General features: G+C 49.5%; 6 protein-coding genes across 6 annotated transcripts; 4 read left to right on the top strand and 2 right to left on the bottom strand.

Annotated features, from left to right (window-relative positions):
• N7489_007048 (anoctamin family protein) lies at positions 1-2458 on the top strand (the record flags this gene model as incomplete). The annotated part of the gene is made up of 4 exons (XM_056712798.1): positions 1-94; positions 157-310; positions 381-702; positions 749-2458. The coding sequence occupies 4 exons, from the start codon at positions 1-3 to the stop codon at positions 2456-2458; spliced, it is 2280 nt and encodes a 759-aa protein (XP_056566513.1).
• A 547-nt stretch (positions 2459-3005) lies between these two features.
• Positions 3006-4331, top strand: N7489_007047 (uncharacterized protein; the record flags this gene model as incomplete). The annotated part of the gene is made up of 1 exon (XM_056712797.1): positions 3006-4331. One exon carries the CDS (start codon positions 3006-3008, stop codon positions 4329-4331), a length of 1326 nt encoding a protein of 441 aa, XP_056566512.1.
• Positions 4332-5303: 972 nt separating this feature from the next.
• Positions 5304-7113, bottom strand: N7489_007046 (nucleobase cation symporter-1 family protein; the record flags this gene model as incomplete). Its single annotated transcript, XM_056712796.1, has 4 exons — positions 5304-5993; positions 6054-6854; positions 6925-7028; positions 7083-7113. 4 exons carry the CDS (start codon positions 7111-7113, stop codon positions 5304-5306), a joined length of 1626 nt encoding a protein of 541 aa, XP_056566511.1.
• Positions 7114-7915: 802 nt separating this feature from the next.
• Positions 7916-9053, top strand: N7489_007045 (TauD/TfdA family dioxygenase; the record flags this gene model as incomplete). Its single annotated transcript, XM_056712795.1, is given in 2 exon segments — positions 7916-8275; positions 8289-9053. 2 exon segments carry the CDS (start codon positions 7916-7918, stop codon positions 9051-9053), a joined length of 1125 nt encoding a protein of 374 aa, XP_056566510.1.
• A 424-nt stretch (positions 9054-9477) lies between these two features.
• Positions 9478-10711, bottom strand: N7489_007044 (isocitrate lyase/PEP mutase family protein; the record flags this gene model as incomplete). Its single annotated transcript, XM_056712794.1, has 6 exons — positions 9478-9678; positions 9734-9808; positions 9861-9962; positions 10023-10149; positions 10229-10506; positions 10562-10711. The coding sequence occupies 6 exons, from the start codon at positions 10709-10711 to the stop codon at positions 9478-9480; spliced, it is 933 nt and encodes a 310-aa protein (XP_056566509.1).
• A 453-nt stretch (positions 10712-11164) lies between these two features.
• N7489_007043 (Zn(II)2Cys6 transcription factor) lies at positions 11165-13434 on the top strand (the record flags this gene model as incomplete). The annotated part of the gene is made up of 4 exons (XM_056712793.1): positions 11165-11299; positions 11368-11462; positions 11513-12125; positions 12190-13434. 4 exons carry the CDS (start codon positions 11165-11167, stop codon positions 13432-13434), a joined length of 2088 nt encoding a protein of 695 aa, XP_056566508.1.
• Positions 13435-13526: the final 92 nt, after the last annotated feature.

Below are 13526 nucleotides of genomic sequence, written 5' to 3'. Positions count from 1 at the left end.
ATGTCTTGGCTCGCAAAATATGCCAACACTGATGAAGATGATAATGATAACCTCGGCGTGGATTGGGTACTACAATATGAGTTTGGAGACATCGGTAAGTGACATGCGTGTATGAAATATCCTTGGCCTTCTGCATATCAACTGACGATCATCCAGACCCAGCTCAAGCTATTACAGAGTTTCGAACACTTATCCACGACCTGAACGAGGCTGGTCTTCGGGTTCAGGTTCGTCACGGCCACGGTGAAGCGCTATTAGTTTGCATTCGGGTTCCGCGGGATCATCTCGGGAATTTAGTACACCAGTCAAGGTAAGTGATATTTGTGAGGTCGTGAATGTCAGATGGTTCTATTTTTGAATACCCAATTAACACATCACAGAATTAAAGACTGGCTGTTTGGAATTACCCACACCTTGCCGGATGGCGATGAAACGGCGATCGCTGACGCCGATACACCATCCGAAGAGATCCGGTCGGTATACCACGCCGTCACCTGGCAAAAGAAAATAGGAGGCGCAGGCATCACACCAGGTTTCGGAAAATGGAAGAACATCACTGCCTCGTTCCCGCTACATGACCAGGAGGCCTGCGCAGAAATGCTACGTCAATGGAGTCGAAAAACCGTGTTGACGACTAGCGACCTGGATGCGATTCGAGCCTTATTTGGCGAAAAGGTATTGTTCCAGCTCGGCAGCTCTTTGGTTAGCTATATTGCGATATTGTGACAAAATATCTAACTCTGTGCAGGTCGCTTTTTACTACGCGTTTATTCATTGCTATTCGCTATTCCTCGTGGTGCCCGCAGGATTGGGCATCCTTGGATGGCTATATCTAGGTCCATATTCCATTGTATATGGAACTGTACTTTGCGTCTGGTGCATTGTTTTCGTTGAGTACTGGAAGATACGAGAAGCTGATTTAAGTCAGAGGTGGGATGTCAAAGGTGTTGGACAACTGAAGGTGAATCGCAAGCAGTATGTGTGGGAGAAGGAGGTCAAGGACCCAATAAGTGGTCAGGTAAAACATGTTTTCCCGGGCTGGAAGCAGTTCACACGCCAGCTGCTTTTGATTCCCTTTGCTTCCGTTGCGAGCGTGGCCCTCGGAGCCTTGATTGTTGCGTCCTTCGCCTCGGAGGTGTTCATATCTGAGGTGTATGACGGTCCATTCAAGGGGTATCTGGAATTTGTACCGACTGTCCTGTTTTCGCTATCCCTGCCCGCCATAACCTCGTTTCTCACGAGCATCGCAACCCGATTGACAGACTACGAGAACTACCGAACGCAGGATCAATACGATCTGGCCCAGACTCAAAAGAACTTCGTCATGAACTTTATCACCTCTTTCCTCCCCACGATATTGACCGCCTATGTCTATGTTCCCTTCGGCAAACAAATCGTCCCTTATCTCGACATCCTTCGAAGAACGGGGTTCAGGGCCGATATCGTCAGTGGGCAGAAGGAATTTGAGGTTGATACAAGTCGATTCCAGCAGGAGGTGATATATCTTTCGATGACGGCTCAAGTACTTAGCTTTGGTGAGGAGATCGTCCTACCATATGTGAAGCATGTCTTGAGGCAGAAGTGGCAAAACTACCGGGATCGAAAGGCGGAATACGGACGCAAGCGGTCGCACTCTACGGCAACTGGCTTGTTCTTGGTTGACTCGCCAGAAGAAGCGGCGTTCATGACAAGACTGCGTAGCGAGGCCGGCGCAGAGGAATATCATGTGGAAGAGGATATCATGGAGATGTGTGTGCAGTTTGGCTATCTCGCATTATTTGGAGTTGCCTGGCCACTGGTGCCGCTTGGCTTTCTGCTAAACAACTGGCTGGAGCTGCGAGGTGATTTCTTCAAGCTCACACTTGAGTGCCAACGACCACCACCAATCCGATCGGACTCGATCGGCCCATGTCTACTGGGGCTGGACCTGTTGGCTTGGCTTGGGACTCTATCCACAGCAGCCATTGTGCATGTCTACCGGGGTCCCATTTCTGAGGTACGGCTCTCCTCGCTTCTATTGACGTTGTTCGTCGCCGAGCAGGTCTACCTGGGGATGCGATTCACTGCGTCTACAGCCCTTGAGAAGATCTTTTCGGACACGATCCGAAGGGAAGAGGCTAGACGGTATGCAGTGCGCAAGAACTACCTTGCTGCTAGTCTGGATAGGAGCTCCTCCAGTTCCGGCTCCCATGGTTCGCCGAACGGTCGCACCCGTCACCGGGTACGTTTTAACGAACGAGTCAATGTATACAGCTCGATCGAGAAAGACCCATCGACCGATGATATTCCATGTCCGACCAAAGAGGAGCCGGGAAATGATGTGCTTCGTGGATCCGACCGTGAGGCTCAGTTTTGGAGCGCTCATTCAGGGGACATGGCTGACGCAGGCGTCAAGCTAATTCGCGCATTAAGCACACCTAAAACAGGGGATGGAGTTAAATCTTCTAAAGAGGCATAGATACCTAGGTAGTCATTTCTCAGGGCAATGTATTCTTAGACAATATTTTTTCTTTTCCATCACATTGCTGCCTGGGAATTTCTATGTATAGACAGCCAGATCGCTAGATTGGCCGTAGCACCAAGTAAATGTAAGCATTGATGGTCGCAGGTGAGGGATCATACTTGTGGGGATTAATTTCCACTAGTTCATTTAATGGATACATAGTTAGGTGCTCCGTACACCATACAATATTATACCCATAGATGGACATTGTCCCCCAACCGAAGCATATCGTCAGCCCTATAGGGCCACGCCAAGGCGGGTCGATCCACCCGTGAACTCTGAAGACCCCCGTTCCCTGGCCTTACCCGCTTGCGTGTTCTTTTCCACTTTGTGTCTTCGTCTCTTTCACTTTTTCACTCTTTACTCTTACCCTTGCTCTACTCCCTTGCTTTCAATTCAATTTTCATCTGACCCTCTGAACCTGGTTGTACAAAGCATCGGCATGGATAGCCCTTCCTTGTGAGCTTCTCCTTCCTACGGTCACCCGCACACGACTTTTACAATGGTGGCCCCCACCGCCTCCTCGGACACTTTGATTACTCCTCCTTCTCCCATCCACATGTCACAGTCAACTCCCAAGCCCACGACGACGGCCATGGACATGGGCATACTATCGCCGGCCGAGTCCCCACCACCCGTGGTCTCGAAACTCGTCCGTGAAGCCAGTGACATCACTTGGCAGGAATCCCTGGAATCAAGAAAAAGTCAGGTTGTGCTAGTCCGCCGACGCGGCCGATTCCGTCTACTGCACCAGCAGGAATTCAAAAACAGCTTGCTCGCCGGTGTGGGATACCTCGAGCTAGCTAACGCTGGTGACTTCGCTGCCAACGTCTGGAACCAGATTCCCGTCCCAAGGTTTGCCGCTGTACTCATGGGAATTGGAGGCGTACTGGCCTTGGGAATGATGTTGGTTGCTATTCATGACTTTCGACTGGGCTGGGTAAATGTCAAGCTGCTGCGAGCGGAGCGGGATCAGCTGTTGCGTCTGCGGCAATACCACAGCAAGAACTCAGAGCTAGCTAGGCTCATTGATAGCCGGCTTGGGGTGGGTGTCCGTGAAATTGGCACCGAAGTGATTGACCGGATGGTGATGGATGCGTTGATGGGATTCGGCTCGTTGTTGGTCGGCGTTGGCACTTTGATGGCAATTGGCGGCGCCAACCCCCGCGTCTTTAAAGCCAGTAATCTGCTTTCTGGGTATATTGGCAATGGTCTGGCTGCAATTTTTGGCCTTGTCAATGCCATCTGGTGTGGCTCTCTCCTTCGTCGATTCCATGTGCAGGACGCTGCTGCTTTTGCTCACGAGCCCAGTGATGATATCCGTCGCCGTCTACATACTCGGTTTCGTCGCTTCCAATGGCATGCTGGTGTCAATGGGCTAACTGGTCTTGTTGTTGGTGCGGCTTCGATGGTCACTGCTGAGCGTTGGTGGGGATACGTCGTCCTGATCCCGTGTATTATTTCTTTTATCTTATGCAATTATTTCTGGCGAAAAAAGCTGGCCTACGATCGTCCAGTCCTTGCGCATACATCAGCAACGGAAATACAGGTGACCTCGCTCATTGAAGACCTGCAATACGTCATTGTAATGCAGCGCGACCTCGCCGATCCTGAACATTCCCTGCCGCAGGCCATTGTCCGACCGGACTCCTTGGAATCCACCCTTCGCTTCATTACCCGTGAAAATATGCTCGAAACTTACTGCGAGTCCCTCGCCCGCGACAAAACCACCCGCCATATTCTTGCCGCATTCCCATCTCTGAACGCATCCCCTGGCCAAATCACCATCTCCCTCGACACCCTCTTTCGCCTTCCCCCAGCCACCTAAAGCTCATCCTAGAGCACGCAAAGCAATTTTTACAAACAACCGGTGTTTGTATCTTCACATATCGCGAACGCCACCTGCTCGAACTACTGGGTTACGCAATCTGTCAAGATCATCAAAAAGCCACAAGCACCACACAAGATGATATGATAGAGCACCCTTAATATCTTCCACGCCAGATTCTATCACCGTCTTATTGCCTCGCCTGGTGCTCATGAGGTGAAAGCAAAACGGCTGGCGACTGGTCGCTGGTCGTTCTTCATTTTGCGCATATTCGCATTGCATTGCCGGATTCCTTTCGCTATTACCCTAGAAATGCTAGACTTGAACTTTTTCCATACATTTGGTATTCTGTTCCTATATTAGAGATCGACTGTGAACCTTCATATCTGTGTCATTCTGGCCGCAATGCGGAAGTTCCACTGCGCACAATCCTTCCAGATATTGACGTTGAGATTTCGCAAAGAGAACAGGAACAGTAGTTTGTTGCATTAAAATATTCATACAACGTTGACATACAATGGATGGAACTGGTAGAGCCATAATCCCCCAGGTATAAAGATGATCTTCCCCTTTCTGGGCTTCTCCGTTCATCGGTGCACCTCAGGGCACCGGGCCCGTCGTCCACATAGTTAGTCCCTTCTCTTATATTTCACCGGCCGTCTCCGTCTAATTCTCGTAGCCTAAACCTTTCTTCGTCGACAACGGCTCATACGGGCACTCCGGCCACAACATTACCCAGGTTGTACGTGCAAATTGCATATCGGGACACTATTCCAGCACCTTAAAAGTTTTTCACTCATGGATAGCCGATTCCGTCATTATATCAAGCCATGTTTGCTATAACGCTCAACGGCTGGATGAAACTGTTTGTCGAAAAAAAGCAGCTAGCCGGCTCCGGCTTGCAGTGTTCGGCCATAGGATATGTTATTGTTTTCATAGACCGACGATTAAGAACACACTTGGAAAGCCTAGTTAAACGATCTCTTTCTCTGATGCAAGAGGGGAGACTTTCTCAGCCTCTCCACCAGACTTGATTCCTGTGATGGCACCATGATTGAGTCTGATAGTATCAACGCTCTCCCCCTCAAAGAAGCCCTCAGAGCCCGCCATATATTCCCATGTCTTGGGTACGTCATATTTTCCCTCGGGATATATGGGCACGGGGAAGATCAAGCAGGAAACATAGTAGACTGCTGAGCCAACGAGGAAACTCAGCAGGAATCCGAGTTTGTACATATTCTTGCTAGCCTGATTCGTCAGGCTAGGATCCAAGGCCCCAGCAACGCCATGGATCACGAATGCAGTGCCGCAAAGCCAGGCCACCATCGCACGAATATTCCAACCCTTCCAATATGTGTAAGGGGTACCTGCATCTCGGCTGTACAACGATGCAACGTGTAAATTACCCCGGCGAACAAGCCAGTAGTCGACCACCATGATACCGCATATAGGCATGAGGAAGACGGTGTACGACGACAGGAAAGTCAGAAAGCTCTTTGCGTCGGCGATGATTTTCCAGGGGAATAATAAAGGACCCAAGATGCCGCAAATGATCTGTCCACGAACAATGTTGATATACCGTGGTAGTAGGCCGCTCATATCAGCGCCCGCAGGGAGTGCGTTGGTGCCAGCGTTGGACGCCAAGATAGCAAGGACCATTCCCTGCATGGAGTTAACAGCTGTAAGAGCAAGGATAGGATAAATGTATCTATTGACACTTACAAAGCAGGCAAAGAGAACGCCAGCACGAGCACCCGGACCCCAATAGGTGGTTAGTATGGCATTGTAAAGATCCCACACATTCCAGTAGGATGTACCCAGAAATCCTTGGGTGGCACTGGTAGTTGCAGCACTGAGAAACATGATCAAAATTTTGCTGACAAAGATCCCCAAAATTTGGGACCAAGTGGCTTGAGATGGTCTTTTTGCATATCGAGCAATATCAGGCTGATTGATCAATATGGGGCACAGAGCTGCACAAATAGAATTTATGGCCGAGATCATAGGCCAGACGAGGTGCAAGCCAGAAACAACGGCCTGCCCCTCGAAGTGAAAGCTACCGAGCGAGCCATGATTCTGTTGCACAGCCCAACCCAGAACCGCCACTAGAGCGATAGTGCTGTAGAACGCCTTGATAACGAATATATGCCTCAGCACAATAGGGTGCACAAACATCAGAGCCATCTGGAAGAACCAGAAGATGAAAAATGCCAGCAGGTTTGCGCTCGTGATACCAGCACTGAGAGGAAGAATATTAGGTATGTTGTCCCATGCTGAGCCGAATATACATCGCAGCAGGATCGCCATCAACATCCCACCATAATAGAGATTTGTGGAGAAGTAAATGACAGCCACTGCACCGCGGATGAAAATGAAGAACTTGGCACCCCGTGGACCACCAGCCGAAGTGCCGATGACGGGGAATCCAACGTGGTATTGTGTTGCGCCGCGCGAATTGAGAACGACAATAATTGAAAGGAAAATCGAGCCTATCACTGCAGCTATGAGAGTGTGCCACCATGTCTAAAGATTGAATTTCATTAGAATAGGGCTACAGCCATATAGGGGCTCCGATAATTCGTTTTCAACTCACCAAGCCAATTGTGGCTAGAGAGGCACCAAGATTGTAGCTAGTAGGCGAGAAAGATGTTGTCAGGTAGTATGTGAAATAGTGAATCCATCTCCAGGATCGTCGTCCTGTAATGCATTGTTAGCATATCGGCCCTTGGTGAGAGTGTTAAAGATAGAGACTTGCCAGGTTCGGTTGGAAGTAGATCCTCATTGTAAGCAGCCTTCTCCCCGTCAACCTCTTTTGTTTCAATGGCCTTTAGGAATGCGCTTCGAGAGGTGAATGCTATCTTAGTTTGTGTAGCCCAGGTCATTATTTCACAATCTGGGACATTAGGAACTCAAGCAGTGGAGACATGAGGCGACCAGTCGAGATTTATGTCGAAGGCGAATGCCCCGCTTCTAACAGGACTCGCTCCCTATGGCTGTTGATAAGAACCCGTCTCTGTGGAAGTGTTGAGGCGTTATCAAAGGATGAGGGAACGTGAATCGCCAACATTTCGCATTTTACAAACAAACCGCGTCGGTAAGGATTTAAATTAGGAGAGATACAACGCCTCAAAGCTAATTAATTTGTCGACGCCCAATCAGCACCATTCGAATAAAGAACCTTGGAAACCCTCGAAGATAATGAAAATTGCGGGGGACCTCGGTTCTCCGCGATTATTGGTGGACGATCTATTAAACCTCCATATCGCGGACCCTCCGATAAACTCTATACGACCTTTTACTCTGGGGCATCCGCGAGATTTGGAGACGCGGAGCCTCCGATGATGTCCCGGAACTCCGACAATAGTGGGACCCGAAGCCTAGGTACTGTTAGAATATGCGACAGCCAGGCCTCGGAATGTTCTATGGGAATTCTTTGCCGGTCATTAATAAAGGCATCATAGACCGCAGCTAATGATTGATGAACAAAAGCATCTAGCAAGTCTATTATACAGTCAGAATATTTATACGTTGCTTATTTAGGGCTCAACCTCCTTTCTCCCATACTTCGTCAAGCGTTGACCAACATGTCAATTGGAACAAGACCTCAAGCATGGAGGACGCAGGATGTGGAGCGCGATAGCTCCTGGATCATCCGTCTCACCCCTGAGCAAATTGAAGGCTTTCAGCATGCGCTTGTCTACGCAAAGAAGCACCCTAAGCCTCTTCTTGATATGACGCAAGCCGACTATCCACTCCCTGAAGCGACCAAAAAGGTGTTACAGGATGCCATCACTACTACCCAGGGCCGCTGGGGTATGTGCCTTGTGAAGGGCTTTCCAGTTGATGAATGGTCTGAAGCAGACATGCGTGTTGCTTACTGGGGCATGGGACTTTACATCGGTGTTGGCCGCACACAGAATCGCGCGAGCGAGGTCATCAACGACGTGCGTGATGCAGGAGGCAGCTACAAGGTCAAGGGGGGGCCGTGGATACAACACTAACGCCGGTCTTGACTTCCACCAGGATTCTGCTGACGTGGTGTCTCTTCTGTGCCGTCGTACCGCTAAAGAGGGTGGAACTTCTAAGGTCATGAGTAGCATAGCGCTGCGTGATCGCGTCGCTGAGCTCCGCCCCGATTTGCTCCATGTGCTCGAGTCCAACAACTGGTTCCACAGCTTCCAGAATGCCCAAGACTCGATCCAGCCTCCTTACTACCGCTGCCCGCTTATGGGGGAAAGTGGTGGTTACTTTTGTGCTCGCACCAATCGCAAAAACACTATTGCCGCGCAGCGCGACTTCCCTGACGTGCCGCGGCTCACGGCCCAGCAGGTAGAGGCGCTTGATCTCTTGGATATAATCATGCCATCCGAAGAGTACTGTTACACTATGGAACTCGAGCGCGGTGATATGCAACTGCTCAACAGCTTTGTAACGCTGCATTCGCGCACACCTTTTGAGGACTATGAACTGCCAGACGAGAAGCGTCACCTTATGCGTCTGTGGCTCTCTATTCCAGGCTCTCAACCCCTGCCTCCTCAGTGGGCCGAGTACTGGGGTGATTCCCGGGCAGGCGCTGTCCGTGGTGGTGTCCGTGGTAGTGCTATTACCGAGGACTTTCTCAGATATGAGAAGCGCCAAGCTGAGATCATGGGTATGCCTTGCAGAGGGTTCAAGCCGGTTGTGACGCGAAAAGAGATGATCAACATTGTGTCGGGGGTTTGAAGACCGGGTCTTGTTGAATGGTCGGAATCAACGGTCTCATGTATATATATATCGCAACAGGCTATTGATTGTCAATTGTATTGTCTCTGGATACTGCAATTCCCTTTGTGTATTCACTCCTTTTATTTTCGTACTCCGTCCTGTAAGGAAGATGTAGCAATCTATCTGACTGTTTGATAGACCCAACACACTAAAGGATGGATCCATAGTGACAAAGAAGGACTGCGGCACAAGCAACAATATCTCCAATAGCCATTTTATAAGAGATCTTCCGTGCCAATGTCTCTTAATGAAAGGTCTAACAACAAGATTTTCATATTCAAACACGTTGAGTTGAAGAACGCCATGCAAAGTAAATGTAAAACGCACTAATCGCATCAATATATTGACGCCAAAATTCAAAGATTCTCCTCATCTTTTGAAGCTATGCCCCATTTGCGAATGATTCACCCCCTGCAAGTTTATCAATTTCCATCTCCCTCTGCAATCCCATCACGTCAAAGAATCCTTTGGGGTCTAAGCCTTGTGCTTCTGCATCATCCTTGCCGGTCTCCATAAGATACTTGTACGCACGTCGAATGGTATGAAGAACTGACTTTCCCGCAGCCCCGGGGTAGATAGCGAGCTGCATTATGATTAAATAAAGCTTGACGAGGGCAGTTGATGATTTTAGAACTGACCTTGACTCCCCATTCTCCCAATTCTTCGGGTGAGAACCAGGGTGTTTTGCCATTGGAAACCAAATTAACCATGAGCTAAATAACATCAGTACATTTGGGTGTTAGAGAGGAGAAGAAAGCCACTTACAGGCATCGGTGACAGAACCCTGACAGCGTTCTTGATCTGTTCTTCCGTCTCGATTGCTTCCAAGAAGCCCATATCGGCGCCACATTCTCGTGCTGCGAGGAGCTGTGGTATACTGTCAGTCATATTCCAAGCTGTTACAAGCTGTTTCCTCGTCTTACATACTCTATCAAGTGCAGCCTGGTATCCTTCAACAGCCAGTGAGTCCGTCCTTGCGATTATCAATATCTCACTACCACCGTATATGGAGTCCCGCCCAATCACACATGCACGGATCCTTGACTTCCACGTTCTTAGAACGCAAAACAATCTTAGTTAGTACAGAAGTATGGCTTCAAGCTCTAGGCTTGGATTCCAAAACAAAGACTTACTCCATGTCCACAACTCCCTTGCCCTTCAAATGACCACATCTTTTATTTGTAACTTGGTCTTCAATGTGAAAGCCCCCAACTCCACAAGAATCATACATCTGTACCATGCGAGCGATGTTTGGGGGTGACCCGAACCCGACATCTGCGTCAGCGATGAGCGGGATACGAGGATCAATGTTAGCGATCATCTGCGCGTTCTGTGCGAAGTCGTTGAGCGACGCAAAAGCGAGATCTGCCTTTCCAAGCCGCGCAGCTGTGGTCATAGAGCCGCCTTGGTACTATCGCTATATTAGTTGGCTCTTGGGGTAGATCGCAGCTGGGACCGGCTCATACCATAACTTGAAACCCTTGCTCTATAGCAAGTCGAGCACAGAGGCCATCATACACCCCTGGTGCTTGGATACAGATATTCGGCTGAGAGAGCAGCTTTCGCAGCCGCGTTGCGGGCTTCATGTATGCCTCTGGGGTGGTGCTTTCTGCCATGTTTGGGTCTTTGCGACGAAGTTGTACTCAATTTGCGAGACATGGAACTACCCTAGGCACTCAGCTACGTAGTCATAGTAAAAGGAAATTCCGGTTTGTGACCGGACATTTAATGATTTATCTCATGTTCGGAATCTCCGATGCATAATATATATCGTGATGCTACACCGTCTGCAAGACATGCTGTTTTAGTTCGGCTAGGCGCCTAATCGCTTTTAAGAAGTCACCTCGGTTAAAGGTACTCGCCGAGATAATACCCAATAAGATAGTTAAATTTCTTACCCCAGATCCAAGAACCGGTTAACGAGCAATTAGATAACAAATGTCTTTGACCTTCCCTGATAATGTCAAAGTGGAGTAGTGGGGAGGTTCCGACCACCCCGTTCACCCCGTGTCTCCTGGCATCTTCGGACCTTCCGTTTCTAATCTTGAACATCTACACATCTCCAAGCGATGGACTTTTCTGGGGCATTTCCACCTGCAGATGGACCTGGGACCCCCAGGGTTCCGGGGCAGTTTCCCAGCCAGAGCCGCAAACGTGGCATCGGACGGACCGCTTGCTCGCGATGCAAGACAAGAAAGCAGAAGGTATGCAGACCACACTACATGTCCGAAGGTACCAAAGCTCTGTCAATACTGATCATTCGGTTTGGTAGTGTGACGGCCGCCTGCCCGTCTGTTCCAACTGTACGAAATCAGGAGCCACTTGCGACCTGCAAAATGTCCGTGGTGAGGACTTGGTCGTCGCAAAGTACGTTCATCCATAGATTCGTTTTATTAGATACTCTAACGACTATTTAGGTATATTCATGCCCTTGAAAACAAGGTCGCTGAACTGGAAATCCAACTTCAACAGCGCCAACTTTTGCAGGCTGGAAAGCCCGATGCCCGGATCCTGTCGCGGGACACATCGGGCCAGGTGGGCATTGCCGACGTAGCGAATTCGCTCTGCCTCTCTCTTCCCGACACATCTTCTGGAATGCAATTCTCACAGTTTGCACTTCGTCTTGCCCTCAATATCGGTGACGTCCCCCAAGCGTCAGCGGCGACTGGTCCTAGTTCAATCGGTGGCTCCGGTGCTTCCGAAGAGCATCCAGAAGATTCTGCCGCATCAGGAAGTCGCCCATTTACGAATTTTAGAGAAAACAGCGTGGATGGTACTGCGCCACCATCAGATGAGCTGGGTATAAGTCTAATCGAGACATATTCAGAGAGAGTTGACACGAGGTATTCGTTCCTGGATCTAGATGAGATCCTGGAATGGCACCGAGATAGGGAGCGTCTGTCGTATATTAGCTTACAATCCCTAACTGCCAGTCAGCAGTTTGGATTGTTCAAATTGTACCTGGTGTATGCTGTTGGGTCTGGTTTACTTTCCTTGACGGACAAACAGGCAGCTTTACCCACACCGGAGGTCAGTGATACCAGAGTACCTTCATCCTGACCACGAAAGAAGAGTTGACCAACTACCGAGTCAGGCTTTCTATGCGACAGCGATACGGCATATCTCCGCCGTACGAGAACCCCGGTCGCTGGAGAACATCGAGGCCATGGTTCTTTTAGTGATTTTTCACCTTCGTTCCTCGATCAGCCAAGAACTATGGTATCTCATCGGATTTGCCATGCGTACCTGCATTCATTTGGGAATGTATCTTTCACGGCGCGAAGCCGACCTGCCTTCTGATGTTATTCAAAAGCGTCGGAGGTTATTCTGGACAGTGTATTCTCTCGAGCGCAACATTTCTATCGCGCTCGGGTATCCCGTCAGTTTGCCCGATCACTTGATTGATGTCGAGATGCCCAATGTAATGCGAGACGACGATCACAAATTACGGCAAGTTATCCACCTGTTTCGTCTTAGGAGAATCGAATCTCGCATTCATCATTCCCTATATCGCGTTGACCGCACCTTGCAGGAGCTTCTGCCTAAAGTTACAGGGTACTATCAAGAGCTGCAGGAGTGGAAGGAGAGTTTACTCACGTCAGTGTGTGCGGACGACAACCATCGCCCGGACTATCTACTTCTCCACTACCACCGAGCTATCCGCCTCCTCATGCAGCCTTTCCTCTCTATTTTACCGAGCTCTGATCCGTATTTCAAAGCCTGTTTGGACTCTGCGGGTCAGATTTGCCAATTGCATAAGAAACTGCACCAGAACGCGGTCTATGGACATAGCTTTATAGCTGTCCAGACTGTCTTTGTTTCTGGTATCATGATGCTATATTGTATATGGACCCATGAGAGCACCTGGAGTGTTCGATTGAGCAACAATATTAGAGCATGCTCAAGTGTCCTTTTTGTGATGGGCGAAAGGACTCCGTGGGTTCGGCGATACCGCGACGCATTTGAGACGCTGGTGAGCATGACCATGGAAAGACTAGAAGCCCAACAGGAATGTGACGCGGGAGATATCACAGACATTATGGAGGATGTTCCCATGCAAAACACTGGAGCCCCCCCGCTTCATGATACCCCAAATGGTGGCAGTGGCAGTATAGCTACCGAATTTCCGCTAATGGATGGGCCTGGACCACCCCAAGAACAGCCTATGCCGCCAGCACTGCAGGTGTTACAGGACAGATGGGTGGAGTTTGATACAATGGCGGTTGTGAACGAGCTTGTCACTTGGGTAGATCCCAATACCCCTTCTGCAGAAACACCTTGGATGCCAGGTTACGGGGGTTTTGGAGACACCAGTTGGGAGGCATGGCAACTGCCATAACGACAAAGACTGCGAGGAAACTTTGATGCGATTAATGCATATCTATGGTCACGATCGCTCTTCTCTCTTTTCTCTTTTGAGCATTGCCTGAC

Source organism: Penicillium chrysogenum, assembly GCF_028827035.1.
Source record: "Penicillium chrysogenum strain IBT 35668 chromosome Unknown utg000004l_segment0_segment0, whole genome shotgun sequence".
NCBI classification, from domain to species: domain Eukaryota; kingdom Fungi; phylum Ascomycota; class Eurotiomycetes; order Eurotiales; family Aspergillaceae; genus Penicillium; species Penicillium chrysogenum.
This window is presented reverse-complemented; position numbering and strand designations above follow the sequence as displayed.